Source organism: Cheilinus undulatus, linkage group 13 (assembly GCF_018320785.1).
Source record: "Cheilinus undulatus linkage group 13, ASM1832078v1, whole genome shotgun sequence".
NCBI lineage: Eukaryota > Metazoa > Chordata > Actinopteri > Labriformes > Labridae > Cheilinus > Cheilinus undulatus.
Genome location: NC_054877.1, coordinates 32,615,409 through 32,641,964, shown reverse-complemented (window position 1 = coordinate 32,641,964; position 26,556 = coordinate 32,615,409). Strand labels below are relative to the sequence as shown.

The following is a 26,556-nucleotide window of genomic DNA, read 5'->3' as shown; positions in this document are numbered from 1 at the left end:
TGCTTTAAAGCAGTTTACTCAAAAGTTTGTGTATCAAATTGTCACTGAATGTGTGCTTCTTCTTCTCTGCAGGTATCAAAAGCCTCTGCAGACCTTATGAACTACTGCAGCGAACACGCCAGAAATGACCCTCTCCTCATGGGCATCCCTGCCTCAGACAATCCCTTCAAGGACAAAAAACCCTGCACTATATTGTAGTGGATGCCTTTAGCCTATATGTATTTGTCTTTTTTTTTTTTTTTTTTTTTGCTAATTAATGTTGCTGTATTCTTTTTGTTGGGATAAGAGTGAGGGGTGGACTGTGATCATGTCATTACCATGTGTTCACCTGTTCTATTCATGCAATTCAAACAAAATTTTTGGAATATTAGATCTAGATAAGAATGCGCCATAAGCCTCTTCTCTGATAAGTTGAAACTCTGACCACTAGCAGGACTTTGGCTGCAGGCTTTGTGTTTGCTTCAGATGCATTTTTTTGGGAAGTTCTGGATTACTCCTTACTGTGTAAACAGTCTCCTCTCCATCAGGCTGTGACTGTTATAGTCTCTAAAGTGTATTCATGCAACAAAAGTTCCTTTAAAGTTTATTAGTCATAAGAACAATATTAATGGTACCATATTTTATTCCCATCAGTATTTAACAGACTTTTCTGCAGTTAAGGTCATTGAATTTTGGATTCTTAAACGTCTGTCTTTGATAAGCGCAGTATTGTCCTTAAATTTGGTGTTAAATTTAGACACTTAAAGTATTCTGTAACCCACATTCATGACAATCCACATGCGCTTTAAAGCCATTGTTTCCCTGTGTGGTATGTGCAGTATGATTACCATAGTAAAGTGTTGTTTGTCAGCTGATCTAAGGAATCATCGTTAGATCTTAAAGCCTTTAATACAAAATAATCTCTTCTCAGTTTTAAGCCTTTTTTTCTAAAATGACCACAGTCCTGTGATTCTTAAAGCTCCTGTGAGTTTGTGGTGATTAGGGCGCCCCATGTGGACCAAGTGTTACCTTTTATCTCTTTGCTGAATTGCAGAACTTGTAAGTCATGTTTTCTGACAAAAAAAATTTCAGCCTGCATTCTTTTAACACAAAAACTTGAAACAAAATGCTATTTTGTTAGCATGCCCATACTCTATTTGACTGATGCCTACCCCCTGCCAGCAATTTAGACATCACAAATATCTCTACAGATAATCATCAGACTTGTTGCCGATGCTCTTGCTCACTTTTGTAGATCATAAAGAGGCATAAACATTAGTTTCACTCTGTTTTGTAACCAAATAAAATTCTTCTCACAGGAGCTTTAACAGGTGCATGCAAAACACACAGCTGACATGCTTTATCACAGATATGTAGAGATGTTTTGTTTTTTTTTTGTACTGAAAGAGTCAGCTGACTTTGTAGTGCAACACTGTGCAATGAAAACCCTGGGACCAAGCCAAACTATTGATGCAGCATTTTTAAAATATCTAAATTGCACCTGAATGAGACTTTTTATAAAAATTCCCTCTGAAAATACTCTCTGGTACTTTATTTTTAGGATGCTGACGGCACACTGGCAAGTGTTACACAACACTGTGAGCAACGCCTTCTTGCCAATCACAAGTGTCTTAGTGGGAAGAATGTGCACTAAGTTCAAGTCTAGAAGTGGTTTTGCCACAAGTGTTAGAACTGCAAATGGCAGTGTGCATTAGTGATAAAAAAACATTCACAGACTCACTTTTTTTTCTTTTCAAGTGTAACATTTATGTCAGTCTTCAGTCTAATGTGTCCTTCATGTCGTGATTCCCTGGGGGAACTTCTGCTTTTGTGAAATTTAAAAAAAAATGTCTAGATAGCATAAACTTTCTTACACTCTTAAGCCTTACTTCTGTCTGCCTTGTGTCCAGAAGAACACTCTTACTGGGAGTATTTTCTTTAAAGTTAAAGAGTTTCTACTAAATGCTTCTATCTGTGGGATGAAAATGATCTGTAACGATATTGTGCCATCTGTTTTTTGTCTTTGTGTCACTAGCAAACGTGTTTATCGTGTTTCACTTACCTGGTGCTCTGCTTTTTGGTATTGTTGCCTTCTCCAAAGGGTACGTTCAGGTCTTCAAATCAGATCTGGTGTTATTATCCAGTTGTATTTTTATGATTGTGTCGCTCTTACTTGCAATAAATCATTCCTGTTTGCCTCTTAATATAAGGAAAAGTTTGGATTACCACTGCCATGCCAAGATCTCTGTCCATTCTGTAACTGCCTTATTGCACCGTTGATGGATTAATTTAACTGTCTGAATCTGCATTTTGATAAATGTCTTTATTAATATACCAACCTTTGTATGAAGACTTAACTAAGATTAATAAAGTGAAGCATTCCTACAGTGCAATACTGTACTAATATCTCAATAAAGATGTGTTGTGCTGCACAGTCAGAACAGTTGAACTCCACCAGTGCTGTCCTTTCCTGATTGTGCTCTTTTATTGTGCAGATGGAGAGCTCTGTGTCCATTTCCTCTCATTAGTGGTGTATTTATATCTCAGTGGGGATGGGAGAGACCTCGGGCCTCTCAAAATGTCTGTCAGAAACCAGAGAGCACAACAGAGCTAAAGATAGAAAGGACCAAACCCTGATTTCCGCTCTTGAAGAGAAGAGAAACTATTTTTGGGAAGCCTGTTTTCTTTCTCAGATGGTGGCCACTCGGATCTCTGACCTTGTTTCTCACCAGCTGCTGCATAAACAGCTTTTTCAGAATTTTCCTGCACACAATGAGAAGATCAGGGAGGAATAACACTCCTCATCGGTTATTGTATCAACTGCAGAAATACTGCTTTGAGTGTTACAGCTCTCATAGTCAAACTGGACAATGATGGCATAAACTGCCACCTACTATTCATTGTCTTTTACCTCCTAAAATATAAATAGTTGTTTTTTTCCCATTTCATTGCGTGTGAAAAAATGTATGATAACCAGCAGGTGCTAGACAACCAAAACCCAGTTGGAGGATTAGGATGAGATTTAATATTGTCAATCATAAATCTTTATATGTATAAGGGCAATATGTAACCAGTGTTATCTCATGAAAGTTTATTAAGAGGGCACATCATACAAAATAATCAAAACAATAAAATTCAATTTTGGAAACAGTTTGGGATATATGGAGGAAGATCAGGGCCAGGGGGGAAGGGAGAAAATTGTGCTGTGCACTTCAAGAATAAAGTCAGAATATCAGGAATAAGTTGAAATAAAATTTGAGAAAAAAATTTATAATAAAGTAGAACCTTATTTGACTATAACAAAAAAGCAGATCTTAGTCAACCACAGTGTTTATGAGCTAAAAGAGAAAGAATCTCTGTTCTTAAATCCACTTCTACGGTATACAGGTGCATCTCAAAACATTAGACTATCAAGTAACAGTTCATTTTCCCCCCATGATTTACTTCAGAAAGTTTAATTTCAATATATATTCAAAACCGAAACATTTCAAGACTTTTTTTTTGTCTTAATCTTGACGATTACAGCAGAACAGCAACAATCCACTATCTCAAAACATTAGAATATTGTGGAAAAGTCAGATTTGCAAAGGTTTCCTGATCCTTCATTCTCTCACTCTGGTTCAGTACACACAACCACAATCATGGGGAAGACTGCTGACTTGGCTCTTGTCCAGAAGACAATCATTAACACCCTTATTGAGGAGGGTAAGCCACAGAAGGTCACCACTGAAAGGACAGGCTGTCCTCAGAGTTATGTATCGAAGCATATTCATGGAAAGTTGACTGGAAAAGTGTGGTTATAAAATTAAAAAAAAAAAAACGAGGTTCACAAGCAACAGGTATCAGCTCAGCCTTCAGAGGACTTTCACACAAAACATTCAAAAACTCAGAGGAACTTCACAAAGAAGATCCACAACCAGTCATGACTCACAGATGGGTCCAGGAAATGAACTAATTGTCAAGTTCCTAGTGTCGAGCCAATCTTGAACCACAGATGTCATAAGCTTCTCACCTGGACTAAGAAGAAAATGTCCTGGACTGTTGCTCGGTGGTCCAAAGTCCTGTTTTCAGATGAAACTTAATTTAGAATTTCATTTGAAAACCAAAGTCCCAGTCGGGGGGATTATCATGGAGGCAGAAATTCCAAGGTATTTGAAGTCCAATGTGACGTTTCCACAGTCAGTGATGGTTTGAGGTGCCATGCCATCTGCTGTTGTTGGTCCACTGGTCTTTATCAAATCCAGAGTCAACACTGTTAGCCATCTACCAGGACATTTTAGAGCACTTCATTCTTCCATCTGCTGAGAGGCTTTATGTAGATACTGATTTCCTTTTCCAGCAGGACTTGGCACCTGCCTACAGTGAAGCCAAAACTACCAGAAGCTGGTTTGCTGACCATGGTATTACTGTGCTTGATTGGCCAGCCAACTGGTCTGACCTGAACCCCATAGACAATCTCAGAGCTGTTGTCAGGAAGAAAATGATACAGACGAGCTGAAGCTGCTATCAATGCAACCTGGGCTTCATAACAACCCAGCAGTGCCACAGACTGATCGCCTCCATGCCACGTAGCATTGATGCAGTAATTTTCATGAAAGAAGCCTCAACCAATTACTGAGTGCATAGATGAGCATCTTTAGTATGAGATGAATCTAGAATATATGGTCAGTCCAAGAATCATTCCTCTTCAGTCTTTATCATCTTAGCTGCTAATGCTAATATCAGAATGTTCTTCTTCACATTTTCCTCCATCCATTTATCCCCATACCAAATGTTGCTTAGTGCTCATGGTGGATTCATGCTGGGTCTATCTTTATAAATAATATACAGTACAGTCTAGTCCTGCCATATTTGTAAAGTGTCTTGAATAATTGTAAGTGTCTTGCATAATAAATTGGCACCATACAAATAAATAAAGACTGGGAAATTTGGACTTACACAACTCAAAATAACCGCTAGTTTTTCTCTTGATAAAGAATCTTTTTCTCCAGATCTTGAGAAAACACAAAAATTAACTTTAGAGTAACTGGAAAATGTACCAATGAGTGCCCTCCTAGGGCTTCCGTACCACACAGCAAAGTGAAACGTTACAAGTAAAGACCTCTGCAGAGGTATTTCAGTAATGCACGGATATGTTACAGTCCGTCTGGGTATTCTCTGTAAGCATGACTGCCCCTTAACGCCTGAAGCTCGCCTCCCACCAGAGTAATACCTCCCCAGTAATCCCAGTTTGTCATTGTGCAGCAATGTGAGAATCACAGTGTTGGTTGGCTCACCGACCATGTGCCCCTCTGTGAAAATGTGTCCCGGCAGTTCCAGTGTCAGTGTGCAGGAATGTGCTGATGAGGGGGAGAGGAAGAGGAGGGTGGAGGGAGTGGAGTGGACTGCAGTGGCACCTCCGCTCCTCTGGTTGGCTCAGCTGATTATGAAAACACACAAAGCATTCCCATTAATGGATTAAAAGAATCACCACAGAGCCGGTGTTGAGTTCAAAGTACAATTTACTCATAAACTGGTTTAAAGGTCATTCAAAGGGCCTTAGCGAGTAAAAAAATAATAAAGACAGAGATACAATTCAAAAGAAGAGTAGTAAAGGAGTTGTGCTTGGGAAAACCGTTTAGAATTTGTAGAAAAAAGTGCATAAATTAACTTCTTTTTTTTTTTTTTTTTAATCAAAGGACAGACAGTTAGTGAGCCCCAGACAGACCAGAGCAGTTATCATTCATATGTCACAAACCTTTATTTAACCAGGTTAGTCCCATTGAGATTTTTCAAGGGAGACCTGACCAAGAATAGCAGCAACATAGTTTCAAATCATGTCAGAGATGTAATTTGTTGTGAGCCACATTAACACTTTAAACAAGCAGGGATTGTTGTAAGAGTTGTAAGAGTACCAGGTAGTCAGTGACTGACATATCCAGTAACTGGGGATTTCAGCAGAATGATAAATAGACATCTTAATTCTAGAAAATGGTAATTATCTGGCAATTATCTGAGTAGTCAGCCTTTAAGGGGTTAAACATATTTTGTCACCTATTGCAACTTGCAGCCCATTTTGCCTCCTTTTATCCTATTTCACCACGTTTTGTCTCCTTACTCCCTTTTTACAACTATTTTGTCACTTAAAGCCTTTTTGCTACTTTAAGACCATCATTGACACTTTTTGATCCAGTTTTATTTGCCGCTTTAAACCCATTTTTAGCATTTTTTTGCCACTTTTAATTCATGTTTGACACCTATTGCCACATTTAACCCTTGTCCACCACTTCTTTGCCAGTTTTAAACCATTTTTACTTCTATTTTGCCACTTTAAACCCAGTTTTGACACTTTTTTGCCAACCGAATTTCACGAGCTGAGGTATCCATATTTTATTTTAAACTGAATAATAACCACGCTTATTAAAACAAACAAACCAAAAAAAAAAAAAAAAGAATTTTATTGCTTTAGTACAATATAGCTTTCCCCCCCCCAAAATGTATACCCCTTCTCTTAAAACGGAATTACCTTTAATGTGTGAACTTAACAATGTGGATGGGCACATTAAACTAATACACTTGCCAAATCAATGTCAAAGAAAAAACTGGCAAAAGTTGACAAAGGTGGCAAAACTAGGTTAAAAGTAATAAAAGAGTGGCAACAATGGGTTACAAGTTGCAGAAGGGGTAAAAATAGGTTAAAAATGGCAAAATAATTCCAAAAATTATCTTACAAGCGGCAATAAAGGGGTTAAAGAGACATAAAGAAGCAAAAGATGGTAAAAGTGGCAAAAAGACAAAAACCAGCAGTAAGTGGAAAAAAATGAGTTAGAAGTAGCAAAGGAGGGAAAACTGGATTAAAAGTGGTAAAAGAGTGGCAATAATAGGTTAAAAGTGACAAACAGTTGCAAAAGTGAGTTTAGAGTGGCATTAAAGGGGTTAAAATAGGCAAAAACAAGAAAAGGCTGAAAAGTGGCAAAAAAAAAGTGCTAAGAGTGGCATAACTCGGTCAAAACAGGTTTCAAGCGGCAGGAGGTAGAGAAAACATGATAAAAATGGATAAAAATGGCAAAAAAAAAAAAAAGTTTAAAAGTGACAATAAGTAATAAAAATGAGTTAAGAGTGGCCAAAAGGAGGGAAACTGGGTTAAAAGTGGCAAAAAAGTGGCAATAAATGGTTAGAAGTTGGTAGAAGTTGAAATTAAAAAGTTAAATTTTCAATAAAAGAGGCAAAAATTGGGTTAAAGTGGTAAAAAATGGCTTAAAGGTGTGAAAGTGGCATAATAATCTTCAAAATGGGTAAATAAGTGATAGAAAAAAGTTAAAATATGGTGTGATTTTATAATTTCCACATCAGAACCCAATTATAGCTTGACACTCTTTAGAATCCAACTTTTGGTAACTGCTAGCAAGAATGCTACCATCAGCGCTACTGATCCAACACACATGCACTGACATCATCATTAAATCAAACTGTTGAGGGCTCAGTCACTGGTTTTTTAAGGGGCCTGTGTTTAAACTCCAGTTGATATTTCTAGTTTACCATGCACTACGCACTGAGCTATGCATACAGACGTGTCTGTCCCGCAACAAAACTGTCACTCTGTGTATCATAACATACAATTTCAACATCACCTCTGATCTTGAATCATGAATCATATTTCTAGTTTATTCAGCTTTTCTGATGCAAAGCTTTATTTATGAAGGTATTGTGACGTGTATGAGTGTTGTGCTTCCTCCTTGGTGTTATTCTTTTAGGAAGAGGATATTGTAGAACTATAAATCAGCTTTTTGGAAGTTAAAAGAAGCTAATTTAAAGGAATATTCCACTTTACAATGTTTTAAAAATGTATTTCCACATTGTTTTAAAGCTACATTTTGTTCAGTTGAAGGTTCGACATCCTGATTATGAAACTCTTATACTCCTCCATCTTATGGTGGATTTCTATGGATTGCACTATTCTGTTATCTTTACCTGAAGTTTACTTTCACTCTGCACTGAGTTCACTGCATTGATTTATGTTTGCTCTCAATCTTTGGCACAATGAGGGAGTATAAGTCATTTCTGTACACTGACTGTGGTTATACAACATGCTACACGTTTCTTTACATAGAACAATTCAAAGTGCACTGACTTTTCAGATGTCCAGCTCTTGCTCTATTTTAGTCACATATAGATAACACAGCACCTGAACTCTGACACACATAACACACTTCAGACAGGTATGCATACTTCATCCCTTTTTAGGACCAGCTTCACCGGAGAGCCAAAGTGTAGTTGTGACACTTACATCAACTCTCCATCACTGTGGTCTTAAAATAACCTTTTCCCTGCGATCACAGCAATGCCACATTACATCAGTTAAAGCCACGCCCCACGGTCACACACCACTCAACCTTTCACACAGTGCCGGCTGAAAGCACAGCGAGGAGCCTTTTGTAGGGCAGGAGAGCACTTCAGGTTTCTGCCACTCTGAAACTGGCTGTATTTTTAATGTAGGTTATCTGAACTATCGTTAATTCATCACTTCTGAAGACTTCATTAGCACTGCATGTGTGTTACTTGTTAAATTGATCAGCACATTAAAACATGGCAATATTTAGTGTGCCATTTTAGAATCCTGCTTTAGAGGTAGAGCTGTAAATTACACATACTTTGCCCTTGTCCAAAAGCACAACCTACACATATACAAGACACGATCAGCCAGGGCTCAATTCTCCACAGGGGTCTTCAAATCAACACAACTTTTAGGTTCTTCAACCTAAATAAAGCTGTAAAAGTAACAGCTGGAAAATGAGCATGTGATATAAATATAAAATTTAGTCATATGTCAGCAGATGATGCCACTAAGTCCACTGGTCATGGTTTACACATAAACCAAAGGTAGAATTTCACACCCTTTATGGGAAAATGTCAGAAATGTCAGCTCTGTTTAGTGTAAAGAGTCAGACTCCTGTCTTGCGAAGTCCACATGGAAGTGTTTACTTAGATCGCCGTGTAACTTCAAAATAAGCAGCTTCTTTTCCATTTATGGTCAAAAAAATTCAGTAACATATTACACTCAAAAAAGGCAGAAAACATAATTAAACTATTCACAAAATGCAACATAATCCACTACCAACTGCACTTTAAAGCTCCTGGGAATTTACAGCTGGTTATGAAACAGACTGAAATTGAAGCTGCTGCCTCTATACATGAACTACAGAAGCGAAAGACACTGTCAGCCTTAAGACTGAAGATTTCTGTATTTCTATATCGTAGATTTTAATGGCCGAAAACCCTGATGGGAGGAAGTCCGAGAAACCTGCACAAACAACTGATTATTACATTTTCCATCACTTCACCATTAAAGAAACAAATATCACAACTGTGCCATAACCTTGACTTTAGCCAGTCTGGTAGCTGACCACCTCTCTGAGGTGCCCAGTTTGCAGACCAATGCTTTCAGACACCGCTGTCGTCATGTACAATTGCTAAAGCTAATGATAGCTTGAATATTAACGTCAACTACAAGGCTAGCATGGCTACAGTAGCTTTGGTTTTGTAGCTATGGCCAACATATCTATGTTAGCTTATGTATTAAAGTTAACCACGAAGCTAGCATAGCTACAATAGCTTAAGTTTTGAAGCTAAAGCTAACATAACTATGTTGACTTACAATTAACCACGAAGCTAGCATAGTTACAATTGCTTTAGTTTTCATAGCCAAAGCTAAAGTAGCTATGTTAGCCTACATATTAAAGTCAACTACTAAGCTAGCATAGCTACAGTTGCTTTAGTTTTGTAGCTAAAGCTATTGAGCTATGTTAGCTTATGAATGAAAGAAAACTATGTAGCTAGCTTAGCTACAATAGTTTTAGTTTTACAGTTAAAGGTTATGTAGCTAGAGTGAGCCTATGTTCAGATATCTAGTTCTTAAATAGGAAATATGTTGTGCCAGCATTTTCCGTCTGTCCCCTCATGACAGCAGTGGTGTCTACCAGTAGCGGCTGAGTAAGAGGGCCATCTGAGAGCTGCAGCCTGCAGCCAGACCCCTTTCAAATTAGCAGAGACTAGAGCACTGCGGGGGACTATTTCTTAATCCCTCTCCTGTCTGCTCCCGCTGGATCCCTGACAATCCGTGTTAGATATTCAGTATAATGGACAATGTGTCTAATTACACATCACATATCCTCATTTCTTTTAAAGTCATACAGAGGTGGAATTGTTTCCTAATCTCTGAGAAATTTGTGCGCCACAAAACTGCTGCGCACTTCAATCAGTTCTCACAGACAGTAGATCAATCTTTGCCCTATTGACCTCGTGCTGTTGACAACCTAGTCATTAGTTGCTTAAGGCAATAAGGCCAGTTTGCATGGAAAGGGGTGTTTTATTCCCCAAAGGACTGCATAATGGCTCAGTCCCTCTGTGCACCACTGTGTATTTTAGTGATTGGCCTACAACACAATAAGAGGAGCGTTAAAGCTGTGCCTTTTGACTTATTTACAAGCTTTTAGAGCATGCACTTTATTGTAGAGCTTTCAAAAAGCATCTCAACATCTGGCTGCACAGAGACAGACACATATTCATACATGTTGACACAGCACTGCCAACTACATCCAACAAATAAAAAAGCAAATGAACTGTGATTTATAACATCAACGTGTGACACATCTCCTGTATTATCCTGATTAAAATAAGCATGGAGAAGTGCTTTAAAGAGAGCTTATTTGAATCAGGGATTGTGAAGCAGGTGTATCATCATACCCAGGTGTGTAAAATGTGTTTTTTTTTTTTTTGTGGGCGTGTTTCAACAAAGTCCAATTGTTTTCTAGCTCTGTCACCTTCTCTCTCCATTTCAAAGAAAAAAACAGGACCATGAGCGTGGTGTAGAGTGAACAACATATTGTGGCCGAGTCAGGGTATGTGTTATACAGGGGAAAGTGATGTAATGGGGGACGGTAGGAGGGCATACTGAAGAAAAAGGCGCAGCAATTTTAGATTTTTATTGAGAATCTGTGCATACTTATGATATTGGCACCAGGATAATGGCACCAGTTTCGAACCAGTACACCTAAGAAGTCTTCTGAGAGGTATCAATGACAATTGGAGCAACGGTATGGCGTGCAAATCGACACGGACAGACAGACACACCGCTGCTTATTGTAGTACAAGAGAAGAAACGCTTTGTCCACAGGGGGCGGCAAAATTAACACTGACCAAAAGTTACCCAAACAGTCTTTAACTAAATGTTGAGTTAATAGACAAAACTCCCCAACACATTCTGTAATGAGCATGAGTTGAAGTCCATGTTGTTTGCATTAAAGGCTAATGTGATGTGATGCGACTTATATTTCATTTCACAATTTGAAGTTCCTTTATTTGTAACTATTCAGCACTGTCAAACAAAATAATATAGCACAGTGTGCATTACTAAGCACTAAATAAGAAAAGGAAAAGCAAAGAGCAGACAAAAAATAAATGGTTTCCCTCTTTTCATCACTAAAACAAGGTACAGATGACTTTTGACATTTCCACTGAGCTGTCTGAGAGTTTTAAAAGTGAAATGTGATATTTTCGAACAGTAGTGTACTTGTTTCACATCACTATGGCTTCAAGTAACAATATAACATGATATAAAAAAAAATGAATGCCCTAGTTACGGTCCTTAATATCATCTTGATTAATGCATCAATACTGACAGCCCTTTTATATATGTAAATATATATATATGTATATATACATATATGTGTGTGTGTGTGTGTAACTATCTATCCATCTGACAGACAGGTAAATCAAAAGAGCCAGAGGAAAACTTATGCAATGGAAAAATGTGCCAATGCAACAATAGAGTAAAAATTCTACTTCTATTAGCAGAGTAAAATGAAAGAAGCACATTGTGCAATCACCCCCACAGCTTTGCCAGATTTAATAAAGCATTTTAATTCAGCCCTATCAAACTGTGTCATATGATCTCTCTCACGAGGGGACAACTTGATTGTGCAACTTGAGGACAGCCTCTGCAGTCTCTCTCCTCGTGATCATGACTATGCGATTTCAGCGGGGATTGCCCGCCTTACAAAAACCCACTTACGTCACTGACATTCAACTCCAGAGAGAGAGATCACCTGTGTGTGTGTTTGTGTGGGAGTTGGACTGTGTTGGAAAAGGAAAGGAGCAAGGGGAGTGGAGGAAGCAGTTCAGACCGGCTTGCACAACTGATTGCATGCCATTGCCTTCTTTACAGCAGTTTCCAAGCAGCTCTGGTCATGTGCTTTTCTGTAATCTACACCACCAACATACTCTGGTATTGAGGGCAGAGGTAGCAAGATAAACACAGCATACATCAATGATAAACACACAATTCTTCTAACCAGGTGTATTCTGTGTAATGCACTACATTAATAAAAAGACAAGCCTCTGCAGAATTAATATTTTTGTCATGCAACTTTAGGAAATCACCTGGTAAAGGCAAACTGTCAAACAAATCACTGTGAATTGGTGAAAAGGAAAACCCGTTTGCATGAATGAACATGGTCCTGCTGACCAAAGCAGAGGATTATTGTTCTGTTCGCTCAGAGTGGGCACTGAGGCCACAGAGGCCGACATGACCCCTGTGATCCACACGTGACTCCTCTTTTCAACTGCAGCTGCTACAGGTCAGAATTCAGCTCGGCTTTTGCTTAAAATTTCCAGAAATAAAAGAGGAGAAACATGCAGTTCTGGCTCCATAAAATACTTTTTATTGACAGCAATACATAAGAATTCAGATTCTGCAAAAATTCAAATAGTTTAGGTAGAAAAATGAAACATAAATACACTTAAATATCATTAGAAATAACTTAAATTGTAACAAATGAATTATTTTACTTGTGGCAAAAACAGCTGGCGTAAAAAACAGTTAACACACAGAATGTCTCCACTGGATGTGTAGCCCTTCCCTTTTTAAATTACGACAATAGTAACATCAACATTAACAACTGAAATCATATAGGTGAAATTGCAAAAAGGTCCAGTGTTATAACAAGTGCTTTGTTTCTGCAGAGAGAGGCCGAGGCCTTGGTCCACTCAACAGGTCTGTTTTCTGGTCTCTCTCTGCTTTCCTGACTCGTCACAGAGGCTTCACCAAACACACATGATACAATCTGTCTGTACAGTGTCCGGCTTCACATAAAAAAGCACACACATATGCTTTTTTTAAATTTCCACCTCAGGGTGAACAAGTGCTTCGCCCTCTGATCTTGTATGCCAACAAACAGATGCAACTCCAAACAGTCCTGTCCGAGGTGGAAATCTGTCCTCCTGCTCCTTTTTTTACTCTTTTAAATAGAACTCATGTAGACAGCAGGCTTTTTTTATCCTCCATTTTTTTCTTCTTTCCCCATAAGCAGTGCTTTGGAATTTGATCTCTGGGTGGTAATGTGTCCATCAGGGTTCACACCACTTCTCCTGTGCAGATAAGAGTCCAGTTGCAGTTTTAAGTTCATCGTTCAGGCAGATTGATGATAGGAACCCATTGGTCCATGCAGCGGCTCTCTCTGCAAAATCCGTTCACTTTGCTCAAAGCAGGGTCCTTCCATGATGTAGAGTGTGGGCTCTGGAAATATAAGAAAGATAACACATTATAACATGCATCTGATGTGCACCCTTGAGTGTGCAGACATGAGAGTGAAGCATAATTAAATTCAAAAGAAGTCAAAAGAGGGAGGAGTTATCTACATGTTTATCAAATGCACAAAACAAGTACAGGCAAGTTCTACTTGAATTGCAGTTTCACTCACATGCAACATCTTGCATAAAATCACAAAATGTATAGGAAAATGCAGGTATGATTCATTTATTAATGATAAAAAAGATGCTTACTGTGACAAGGACACAGTGAAGGTCCATAGGTTCTCCTCCGCTCTGTTTTCCACTGCTTCCTCCACCCAGTATTTCAGCCAGGCGCCGGGTGTTGTTGACTCTCAGGATGTTGATGTCATTCTCGCAGCAGAAAGCCTGAATGAGAGTGAAGTGGATCTGCAGGGCCACATCTTTGACGTCTTCGTCATCTGTGGCGAGGATGCAAAGAACCACATTATCAGGATCTCTGAGGAGGAAAGGATAAAAATACTTAAGTTTATAAATGTTTAAACAGAGCTTTTCATATATTTACATGGATGTAAGTGGATGAAGAGTGCAGTTCAGTGAAAGGAGATGTGTTAGCATGTCTGGGTGCTGTCAGTAGGTCAATAATTCAGGGTTTTTTGGGATCACTTTGTACTTACACATTAAGAGACTTTGCAGCCTCATAGACTCCGACTGTAATGCAGCCCTGAGGTAACGCCGAGGTGAGAACTTCCTCCAAAGCTTTCGCCACTGAATCCATTCTACAAAACACAGACAAATTATAGCACATTAATATCTTTATTACAACTGTTACACGAAAGAAAAAACCCGAAACGGTGTATTTTTTTATGCTAACGTTAGCCTGTCTGTAAGCTAGCCTAGGCGTCGAGTAAACCGTGTAGAAGCCAGGTTCGACACGCTCAAAAACCCAATTTTAAATCATTTTTTATCTATACAGATAGATAGGAAAAATGAGATAGAGCTATTCGAGACTGTTATGTCAAGTTTCAGTAAGTATTGTCACCTTTTAACCAGTAGAGCTTTTAAACGTTCATTAAAAAGTTTCTCGCGACCATCTTGAGTCTTAGCAGAGCTGTTAGTCGATCAATACTGCCGGAATAAATACTCTAAATTTCTCTCAAGCTGCAAAGTGGGCTTAAAACATCAGCTAAAACTTAAACGACCATTTCCATCATGCAATAGTCGATTTAATGCATGTATTGTTGCTGCACACAGACATATGGCAGTGACTATCAGCGCAACAACTCCACACCTGAACCGCATGCAGAGACTGCTCGAGAATAAACACTATAAAATAGTCATTTACTGTGTTATTTACCTTTCTTGAGAGTAATCCCCACTTAGTTCTTCAAATGTCATGTTGAACATGTAATCCAAATCTCCCGTCAGAGCAGAAAAAAGTTAGGCAGCTCTTGGCGAATTATACCGGTATCTTCTCGACTAAACACACTTGTATCTCTGTAGTCCACAGTGCTGCTACTGAAGAGATACATCTGGTAACTTCACATTAAAACCGGCCGGGACAATGCGAGTCAGGAGGACATTTGCATGGCTGTGATCATTGGTCATACGCAAATGTTTCGGGTGTGTTCTCACAAGGGATTGGAGAAAGACAGCAACAGGCGTGTCGGTTACTAACCAGATACTACCAAATACAACTGCAGCTGCAGACTTGACTCAGGCTTTTCCACTTCAGTAAGAAAAAACTAAATCCTCTACTACTTCTACTCACCTTTAAAATGCTCAGGCAACGTTTGCACATCTTTAAGTTATAGCTGAATTTACAGATAGTCTTCGGATGTTACTAAACCTTCCATAAAGAAAACAACTACTAGATTTTTTTGTTAGTTCAAGCGAATGTAAATTAATCTTGAATATTCTGTCTTGAAGTTAAGATATCAAGGTTGACAAAGAACATAAAATAAAAGTTCAGAATTCATCAGTTGTAACAGAACTCACCCTCGGTGCTGGACAGGACAGGGGGGCAGGTTTCAGGACAACTGCATAGCAACGGGACGCTTCCGGGTAACGCCGTCCTCTGATTGGCTTTTGTTGTAGCGTGTAGTATGAGAAAGCCTACCGAAACGGCGCGCGAGATGCAAAGGACTGGCGCGAGATGCACTGTCTGGCCATGGAAACCAATCTGCTTTTTACACACCTGATTTATCCCAGCTTGGCTCTGTGTCAAAACTTAATGAACATTTTTAAGAGAAGATTTCATAGGGACAGTACACATTATGGACTTGTTATATGCCAGATTGTAGCCAAAGGCTTACTGTAGTCCCCGGCAGGTTGATGGTATACATGCAAAAGTGTGCATCAAGCATGTACATAATGAATAATAAAATATGTACACAAAATCAGACAACACACAGAGATCAAACAACATAAACAGTACAATATTATACAAAGACCAACATATAGCAATACAGAGGGTGGCTTATGGCTGACCAGGAATAAAGTAACCATTACAGTGCTGAAAGTGCTGAAAAAGTGAACATGATAATAAATGATCAATGTATGAGAACTTTAGTCTTTTCTCAGGAAATATTAAGTTCCAGTTGGGGTAATCCATGAAAGGTCACAGATGACTTAAATACATGGGAAACTGTTTAATATTAAGCTCTTTCACTTTAACTTTAAGAGAAGATAATTTGCCTTGTATTCAGTGTGGCTGGAAACAGGAGAGAGAAAGAGAAACATGATTTAAAAAAAAAAAATTAAAGCCTTCAAAAATGCACTTGGGGTGATTGATCAGAGCTTCAGCACTCAAAATTTGAGGCCTAGGCAAAAAAAAGCAAACGAAACAAAACAGATTTGTCTCTGATTATCCACAGGGGACCAACAGTTAGCCTTTTTAAATAATCTATAATAGACCTGTGTTTGCTGTAGGGTATTGGCAAACAAATAATTTCCTTTAAGGTGTAGCAATTTTTTATAGCATTATTTCTAAGCAATAATAAGATACTTTTGTCAGATCCCCTTCAATGAATGGCTCAGTTTTCATATAGCCTATTTTTCATAGGCACAATTTGAAGTTTTCATTGAACGTGGACGACAGCACCAGAACTGCAACTCAGCAAAACTGTCCTCGTTATTATATCATTCAATAATGAGTAAAAAACATTTTATTTGCATTCAGACATGTAATGTAAGCTTAAATTAACATCATAAATTGAAAACAACACTGGTAAATGAGAAGCAGCCATGCTGTGGATGACATGGGAAGTTTTTGGATGTTATGCTGCCCCTTTGTGGTTGCAGTGTTGGCTGCATACTAAAAATACACAGCAGTGTAGCAGCTGTCAGTTTTACCATTAGCCAAAAGTGGGCAAATTTGATAAATTCCTTTTATTGATGCTTTCATCCATTCTGCATCTTATCTACAGTATATTTTACAACTATATCTTATTGTTTTATGACTTTTTCAAACTGCAATGCATACATTAAAACAGATGCTTATTTTCCAATCAATCCTGAATTATGTATAAATAGCAGCTGTTGTATTAATTAGTCATGGCATTGCCCATTTAAGTCACTTTCCACTCATTTTTTACCACATTGGGACCATTTTTGCCCCCTTTAACTCATTTTTTGGTCACTTGCCACCCGTTATTGACACTTTCTGCCCTTTTTTGCCATTTTTCTTCCAGTGTTTGCTGCTTTTAGGTCATTTTTGCCACTTCTTTTTGTCACTTCTTGTCCATTTTTGACACTTTTATCCTGCTTTTTGCAATGTTTTGCCCCCTTTTTTTTTTTTTTACCACTTCTTGCCTATTTAAGCTACCTTCTGCAATTAAAGGCCACTATTTGCCCATTTTTCCCATCTTTTTTTCTGATTTTTGCCCAGATTAGTTACTTTTCACTCATTTTTTTGCCACATTTTTGCCACTTTGGGACCATTTTTGTCACCGTTAACTCATTTTTTGCCCCCCCCCCTGCAACTTTCTGCCCATTTATGCCACTTTTTCTTCCCATTTTTGCCACTTTTTCTCTTAGTGTTTGCCACTTTTAGCCCATTTTTGCTACCTTTAACCTATCTTAATTGCCACTTTTCACCAATTAGATTGTGGCTCTTGCAAATGCATTTTTCAGCAATTTGGCTCTTTGCCTTGAGCAGGGGTAAGTATCACTAGACTTAATAAATCGATCAACAGACTGAAATCCGCATAAAATAGAGTAAAATACAATTCTGCTCCTCCCTTAAAAATGTCCAAATGATATAGTACGGGGCTGCGAAATATTGCAAGTAAATTTAATTCAACCACAGTAAAAATGTTGTTCACAAATGGTGAAATTATGTTTCAAAAATACATGAAAATGCATAGATCTTTGTAAAAAAGACTCAACATATGTTGTTTGTCTCACTGGTTCAAGGGGCCCTGAGTAAATTCTTGCTGGGGGTCCAAAATCCCTAGCTATGCCCCTGCTGGCATAGGTCAGCTACATGGGTAGTTAACCCATGCCAGCTCCTGCGGGGTCTGTTCTCTCCTGTCAGCTGTCTTTCCCAGCAGTCACTTGGTCTTTCTGTAGTTGTCGGCTGCCCTGTTCACAGCAGCTAGGCTAGTTGTAGATCTTGAATAAAACACACGATACTTGTGCCCTACAGAAATATAACAAAAAAGGTGGTTTAGTGAAGTTGAGTCAAAGAAGTTATTCCTCAACCCAATAATATGCAACTCATTATATGCCACAAAATTAGTAGTCTACAGGGAAAAGAAAAAAATTGAACTAAAGTAAAAAAAAACAAAACAAAAAACAGCATATGTAGGTGGCAGCACTGCAACACTCACATCTACATAGTAAAGCCAGCATTTAGTCCTGGATCAACCACAAACATAAGCCATTTCTTTAATCTTGTTTTTGAGTGTAATCAGTGCATGGAATATTTAGCAAACACATTCCCTTACTTTATACTAAGTTATTTTCACTGGGACTAAAAGCATATCTTACAAAGATGTCCCATTTTCCTAAAAAAAAACAAAACAAAAAAAACCCAGCATGGTTGCATGTTTTACTTTATCATTTTATATACATTTCAAAGATTACATTGTGAGAGTATTTCCCTGACTACAGTGTGCTTTATTTGCATCTTTTATTAGAAGTTTGGAGTCTTAGAAAGTGTTTTATGATCTTTTGTTATGCTTTCGCCTTTATGAGAGAGATATGTCAGAGGTCAAATTCAAAAACCAGGGCTGCCTGCTTTGAGGACAATGGCCTCTCTGCATGGGGTGCACAAACTCCCCGCTAAGGCCACCGGTACCCCCTGGTCAAAACAAAGTCACCATCTAAGACACTTGTTATCCTTTGTTTGCTTTCATACAGCAAGTGTCTGTTAGACTGCTGATTCTCAGAAAAACAATCCAGTTTGGAGCAGTGAACAGTGGAGGTTAAACGTAAGCAAGACTCTGAGGCGCTGGATTTGCATTTGAGACTTTGATCGCCTCATTACAGGAGTGTAGTGAGGGCAGCTCTGTTCCAGAGGTATGGTGTAATTGTTAACACATGTAATGTAAATGTGTCTGATAATAAGAGGATTATTTGATAATTCTAATGGCAAAATTGACGGTGTAAAATTTGGAATGATCTTTGTTCTTCTTTTAACGGCGAAATGTCCTCAAGTTCTGACAAAACTGGCGCTTTAGCAGCATCCACGCTAATCTCTTCCTCCATGACTGCACCAGCTCTTGCTGCTGCTCATTTACGTCACAACTCTGCTGCGCCTGAAAGTACTGCCCCTCGTTGCTGATTGGTCCTGTCACTTTCTAACCGGGCCCAAGCGGTTCAGACCGGAGCTTTGCAAGATGGATTCGCCAGTGAGAAACAAGGAAACGGGTGTATCCATCTGCTTTGCAAGGTTAGGAAAATTCAACTTTGTGCATTATTCTCAAATTGATAGAAAGGTTTAAAATAATAATGTTTAAAATAATGTTTTTTATGTCAGTGTTTAGAGAGGACAGGGCAGTAGATAGACGTGGAAACTGTGGAGAGAGAAAGAGGGGAATGACATGTGGGAAAGGAGCCACAAGCTGGATTTGAATCTGGGCTGCCTGCTTTGATGACAACAGCCTGTTTGCGTGGGGTGGGTGGACATGAGCACTAGGCTGCTAGCACCTCAGAATTATTGATTTTATTTATCCATAGATTTTTAAAAGATTTATTTTGTTGGCATCGTGCCTTTATTCAGAGAGGACAGGATAGCAGACAGAGCAGGTAATCTGAGAGATGATGTACCAGAGAGGAGCCACAGGTCTGATTCGAAGCTGTGCAGCCTGCTTGGAATATTTGCTTCTGTACAAAGGATGGCCTAACTGCTAGGCCATCTGGGTTTAAATCTTCTGAAGTGGTCTTCTTACAAAATACAAGCTCAATGATGTATCACTTGAACGTTTTTCCATGTTAGAGCGCTTAGTGTAGCAACAGAAGAACAGGGCATGTTTGTGCTCAGTATGCTGAACTCTTGAAAAAATAGAACGTCATTGGTCTGGCTTTGACTCCATGACTTGTAAATGGTCCCAAAATTACTTGTTTGATAGATTACATTGTTTGAAGGCCTGAAATATTCTGTCTGAGTTTTTACCATTAAAGGTGTTCCACAGGGGTCTGTTCTGGGCCCTCTCTTGTTTACAATCTATATCAGTATCATTTTCTCCTTTATAAATAATTTTAATACCATTTCTAAGCTGATGATATGATTTTGCATTGTTTTGCTGATTCTGCACAACTTGTTGGGAAATTACACATTTCATTTAATATCTTTCAAAATTCACTTGTAACCTTAGACTTGCTTTTATTTTTTTTCCCAGGGTAGATATGTTCCTCTTGACTGTCTACATTTATCCACATAGATATGGATACATACATGTTGGTGCTAACACTGAGATCTAGATGTGACTGAATTCTGGATTTGGACCATTAGAAAGTTTTTCACCTCTTTCCTGGCAGGGTTTCATTTGGGCGGGGCAAATATGTGGGTTAGCGATGTCACCAGCCCACAGTGAGGAATGACCCCGCCCCTCTTACAGAGCAGTTCATCTCAGTACAGTCTGTTGTCAGCCGATGCCACTGCCTTTATTGAAAGATAACAGTCAGTTCAATGCTGTTTTTTTGTTCTTTGGGAGGAGGGGCGGGGCCATAGGAGTGGCCCAGGGTGTACATGCCACCTCTAAAATCTGACTGGCCACCCCAAGTGCCACCCCAGTCAGATTCATAAAAGACGTGTAGCTTGTAAGTTAAATGCATTCATGTTGAAGCAGTGACAAATCTACAACCTTAACTAATATATAAATTTTGGTCAGATAAACTATTTTATGTTTTCAAAATAAGTAGTCATGTCTTCATCACTCTTATCGCACAGAGATTTAAACCTTTACACTGGGTAGGAACTTTTGTCCTGTGATGATTTTCCAAGGGACCAATACTCAACGGACCACAGTCACCACGGCAGAAAACAAACATGCAGGCAGCATCTCCTTCTTACAGCCAATCAAAACAAAATGTATATTGATGCCTGCTGCTGTTTACTAATAAGCATTAAAAATGTTTTATTGCTAAAAGTCTCATATTTCACTCAAACCTGTTGAAGATACCAATTTTTTTCATATTAATTGCAAACAGAAAGGGTTATAAACAGTTTGATATGCATTATTTAATTTATTTAACATTTAAAGTCAGTCTTAAACCAAAAATTGGGATTTTAACTACAGGCTAAAGTTACTGAATCCAATATTTTGCTCCTCTGTGACTCTTATCTGATGTTTTTGTGGTGAGCAGTACAACTCAAAGGGAATCTGATATTTTCAAATCAGATTAGGCCACTTTCCTATTTTTCAATTTCCTAGCTGCTGTCGAGGCAGTAGTTCCATAAAGCCTATTTGAACTTTAAACATTTATAAGGCACTGTGTTCTGTTTAGAAAACAGTTATTAGGTATGTAAGTTGTTGCAATGAGGAGCTGGCATATGATCCACACACAGATATGATAAACTGTTTAATTGCATTAACTGCATATCAGATGCAGTTTTTTTTCTAGATGTTTAACATGTTTTGTTGCTTCAACATATCATAAGGGAAATGCCCATGCTGCAAATAATTATATCATTTAGGGTAAACAGTATTATTAACTGTGATTTTAAGTGGTTGTTTTAGTATTTGAATTTTACTGTGCCACCCTAATCCGAGTCTGTGCCCCTGCATTCCCCCCTAACCAAAATTGCTTGCCCCTGATTGGGAGGTAAATTTGCCAAATCTATCAGCCACAGGAGTCTATGGATCATTTAAAGTATCATAACAGAGATTTTAGCCTGAAAACTGACTTTGTCTCCTCTCTGGCACAGAGCCAGACAGCTGCGCTTTGATCATAAGGTCAACGTAAGGTCAAGGGGCATGCTAATAGCGTGAGTGCTTCCCTCCATTCAGATTGTGGCATTTTTTTAAGTGTGAGTGGATTGTGGGTGTGGCTTCAGCTCAGTCAACAGACATCATGGAGCAGAGTTTACTGCCTCATTTTTCATGGTCTTGAAGCTTAATTTCATAAACTTAGAGATGTTTTATTTGACTGAAATTTGACCTGGTGGTTCATAACACAGTGACCTGTCATACAACAAGCCTAAACCCAGATTTATTTTCACTTCACAGGATCTCTAACCAATCACTGATGATCATTTTTTGCTGACTGCTGAGATCAGCCCTACATGGCTCTGCATGTGACTGACTGACTGACCGAGCGAATGGCTGTACTTTCAGGGCCATACATACAGACTTCTGCTATGGGCACAAATTCATGCCAACTTTGCGTAGGCATGACTTTGTGGTTGTTACAGGGACTTGTTGAGTGAATGCTTGTATGCAATAACTGCTAGTGGAGTGATTAGCTTGGACTTAGCCACAAAGGTGTCTTTATTAAAACAAGGGCAGAGAGCAACCTAGTGGCAACCTCTGGTCCTGAAAAATGAAGCTAATGTGGAAGTGCAAAAAATTGCAATACAGCGAGTGTCCACTTGAGACTGGCTGCAGGAACACCGGAAGTCCAGTAAAAAAAAAAAAAAAAAGCCGGGTTTTACCCTAGAAATAAACTGGTTTACAGCCTGGTTCAGAAAACCAAACGTGTCTCATTAGCTAATGTCTTCATGTGCCCTCACTGTACTGGGGTGATTTTTTTTTGTACCACAATGGTTTAGATTATATTTAGAAAAACATCACTTAGAAAAACCTCACTGAGACGTCTCATTTGATTGACAGGTATCTTGACAGGCAGAAGTAATATTTATGTCAACCAGAATGCTAGCTAGCTAGCTGACACAAAGTCGAGCTTAGTGGGCTGGCCGTTAGGTTGATCCAAAGTTTGGCTGAGACCGGGATTTCAATGTTGAAGCTGCTGCGGATTGGCTTCGTGAGCTGTTTGAGTCTGCCTATTGTAGGCAGACGGCTGACGTCACACAGGGTTTGTCTAGTTCTTTTTACAGTCTATGAGAGCAACACTGAAAGCTTTCCGTGACAGAAAAGATGTTTTTGCTCTTTTACCGCTCTGTTTTGGCACAGGCTTGTACTCGTTACAGTGGGGTTTTCCGGTGTATCCAGGCCCTGCTGCTGCAGTAGCCGTTAGCTCGGATGTAGCTGTAGGGAAGCGGCAGTTTAATCTGAGCTTGCCTACATTTCTTTTTAAAACAAATGCTTTTCTTGGCACAGAAGTTGCTTTTGCATGTCTCCCAAGTGGCCTTGGCATCAATTTTATATGAAGCTCCACCATTAACACAATCAAAGGCAGCGGTGGCCTGCACAAGACTAGCACATGTGCACTGTGTCATTAGTAATGACAGTCTGTCATGAATGTGATGCACAGAACATTCCCCCTATCACCTTATGAGGATTTTCTGAAAAGTTCTGCCCTTCCAAACACTTTCTATGGGAACATTCCCAGATGATTGTGAAATATATTCAGTCAATCTGGCATGTCGGGTTAGCTGTTTCCTGCCAACAGGGCTTAATGTTTTACACTATTAAGGTCCTTCAGTTCTCAACCCAGAGACATTAGGGACAGCACAATTACCCACCCAAACACTTATCACTCTGCCAAAATACACAATTCAGTCTGGCATTTCAACAGGCATCTAAGATAGCTGCTGTCAGCCATATACTAGGTTTTAGCCTAGTCTTGTTTAGTTGATATTAGTAGTGAATTTAGATATGATTAACAGCAAAACAAAGAGTCAATAATTAATTTCTCACAGAGTTTTGTGCACACTTCATGCCCCTTAGTCAGTGAGGCCCCTCCTGTCATTTAAGTCAACACATCTTCACTTAAAACCGACACTTACATTTTAACCCATTGGTCTCAAAAAATAATGATTCAAGGGGCTTCTGCATAGTTTCATACAAGCAGCTGTTACAGAATGATTGTCAGGAAAGGACCTCTCTGCTCCTAAACAGGAGTGATTCAGGCAGAGCTGGAAGAAACTGTTGGTATTTGTGTCATTAGACTTGAGGACAAGGCCTTAGCAATGCAATGTTAAAAGCCTGTATGGATTTTAATGGCTCTGCATACTTGTCACTGTTCACTTGCTTAACAAACCTAACCCTTCTTGCTAAAAAGAAAAGCCTCCCATGTGTTACATATGATCACATCTCTCAGATCATCTCAGTTTTTCGAACAAGCAAACAGAGCATGCAATCTCCACGTTTTCTTCAGATTTCCAGCTTTGTAAAATGCTCACTGAAAACAAATGTAAGAGGCACAAACCCACCAGAACTGTCTGCCCAGTGAATAATCTGAACAGAGTTACAGACAGGCTGCTCTCATTGGTCAAATGTCAACATTAGTAGCCAAAAAGATACTTATTACCAGATGTGACCTTGTGCTGTGATGCGTGTGCGAACTTCCCTCACAACAGGAGCACATGCCAAAGCCAAACCCTGGATCAACCATTCTCTCTTTTCTTGTTTAAGCTTGTTTGGCTCATTTCTCAACATCCTGCAGGACCCATGCAGCAGCATCCCGGTGACACACGAAGGTACAGACAAACTTTTATGTACTTTACTGCTGATTTCAGATCATTTAAACTGTCTGATTCATCCTAAAATCACAGCTCACCTGCGACTAAAAAGTCAGGCTGGTGTAAAAACAGGTTCTAAATGTTTTTTTTTTTTTTTAATAAACTCAAATTCATAATTCATTTGTAATTATATTAATTTGAACCTTCTCATATGGCATTTTTCTAAAGTTCAGAATTACATACTAAAACCTTACTAAACTTATACTAAAGCCAGCCACAAGGGGGTGATCGGGATATTTTACCTACATATTTCTGGAGCCTTCTTGATGTCTGTAAGCTGATGTTAATAAGCTGTGCCGTGATTGGTCAAATACACATGCAGGGAACAGGTCTTTTGTGTAGATTCTCAGAAAGGAAAATTGCACTCTCAAACAACAATGCTCAACAATAGCACGCCAATTTTTTTCCATCTCAAATTTTCTGAATTTAGTTATCCTCCAAAGGCCAGATGGGAAGCCATGGGGGCCCTGATGTGGCCCCTGAGCCTCCAGTTGATGATCACTGATGTAAAGTGTATTTTTGTGACATAAAAATTAATATTCTGCTCTCAGACCTCATATTTAAATTGTTGCCTGAGAATGGCCAATGAAAACTTTGAATAGGTAAATATTAGGGCTCTCAAGATTAACCAAGTTAATCACAATTAATCACGGTCCACAGTTAGTGCACTTAATTATTCTTAATCACGATTAATTGCATGCTTTATTTTCCCTTTGAATACACTTTGGTTAAGGCATATCAGCAAAAACATTGTGTTACGACCAGCTCGTTGTGGGTAAAGGAAGTAACATAAAACCAGATGTAGTTGGTAAATTTAAGGTATTTATTACAAAAGTAAAATTGTGCTTAACAAAAGTGAGGCAAAATGAAAGGACCTACGAGTGCTGCTCAACTAATAACCAAATAAAACAGTGTCTAACTAGTGTTTTAAAACTAACTAACTGGTGATACAAACTGAACATAACTCCTAACTAACTACACTAACTAACCAAATCTAATAACAAAAGAGAAGCACCCCTAAACCTAGTGTGACTAAACAAATAAAAAAACCTACATGTGAGTGTGTGCCTAACTAAACTACAACCTGGCCCAGTGCATCAAACGAGTGCCTCAAACAGAATCTTAACAGAAGTTCAAAACACTAAACAAATCAAACACAAAGAGGCACAGTGGCGAGCTCAAAACTAAGCTGAAGCTGCGCGTCAACTGCTGGCAGTCCAGACTTTTATGAGGGTTGGGCTGATTGGTGTTGCTTCTCATTGGCTGATTGGTTCTGCTGCAGCTGCTCACCGATCACCTTCACCAGCAGCACAGGTGTCAGGCATCAGCCTAGAGGGCACCCAAGCCACTCACACACACATGCACAGACACTCCACAGAAGTAATTAGTTACACAAAGGGGGGGATGCGGCTGTGGCCGTAACAATTGAGAGAAACATGATGAAATTTTTTGTTAGACAGCTCACGTCAAAGAACAAATAGACAAGCAAACAAACAAACAAACAAACAAAAGAAACAGAAAATATTCAGGCTTTGAAAGCAAAGAACTTATTGTAGAACTGCGTAGCTGGACCTTGCATAGCAGGCAGTGTCCATATAGAGCCATAATATTATGACTTATCAAAATAATTTTATATCTGCTATTTTTAGATTTTAATTTTAGTTTATTGAGTCTTTGAGAAATTAAATACTTTTCCTTAATAGTGAATTCACAACTAGTGGTAACATTTATTTCTCCTTTTCCAGGTCTATAGTAATTCAGAATCACAAAAACGCAGAAACACTCAAATAATGACTCAAAAAAAAAAAAAAAAGCCCACTTTTATGATTCCGTTGTGATATGTTTGGTTTCTTTATTTGCTCTACAAAAATATTTGAAATGTAAGTTTCACCAGCAGGAGGACACTGAAGAATTGTCCTTTTACTCATTTATATGAGAAAACA

At 38.8% G+C, this 26,556-nt stretch overlaps 2 protein-coding genes across 4 annotated transcripts in view; one reads left to right on the top strand and one right to left on the bottom strand.

Moving 5' to 3' along the window:
• The window catches only part of gng12a (guanine nucleotide binding protein (G protein), gamma 12a), a 46,044-nt gene extending 43,621 nt beyond the window's left edge, over positions 1 to 2,423 (top strand). For all 3 annotated transcript variants that reach the window (XM_041803783.1, XM_041803785.1, XM_041803784.1), the window contains one exon: positions 73 to 2,423. In XM_041803783.1, coding sequence (XP_041659717.1) covers positions 73 to 198 — 126 coding nt within the window. In that variant the 3' untranslated portion in view covers positions 199 to 2,423. The remainder of the gene's footprint in view (positions 1 to 72) is intronic.
• A 10,238-nt stretch (positions 2,424 to 12,661) lies between these two features.
• Positions 12,662 to 15,067, bottom strand: gadd45aa (growth arrest and DNA-damage-inducible, alpha, a). Its single transcript, XM_041802433.1, has 4 exons — positions 14,882 to 15,067; positions 14,202 to 14,303; positions 13,798 to 14,023; positions 12,662 to 13,531 (listed from the first exon to the last, which is right to left on the bottom strand). Exons 1-4 carry the CDS (start codon positions 14,929 to 14,931, stop codon positions 13,418 to 13,420), a joined length of 492 nt encoding a protein of 163 aa, XP_041658367.1. The 5' UTR covers positions 14,932 to 15,067; the 3' UTR covers positions 12,662 to 13,417.
• Between the last annotated feature and the right edge of the window lie 11,489 nt (positions 15,068 to 26,556).

Coding starts and splice junctions, on each gene's coding strand:
- gadd45aa (XM_041802433.1), bottom strand. CDS start 14,931: ATGTTCAACATGACATTTGAAGAACTAAGTGGGGATTACTCTCAAGAA. Junction 14,304..14,881: donor GGGGATTACTCTCAAGAAAG/GTAAATAACACA, acceptor TGTGTTTTGTAG/AATGGATTCAGTGGCGAAAG. Junction 14,024..14,201: donor GCTGCAAAGTCTCTTAATGT/GTAAGTACAAAG, acceptor TTTCCTCCTCAG/AGATCCTGATAATGTGGTTC.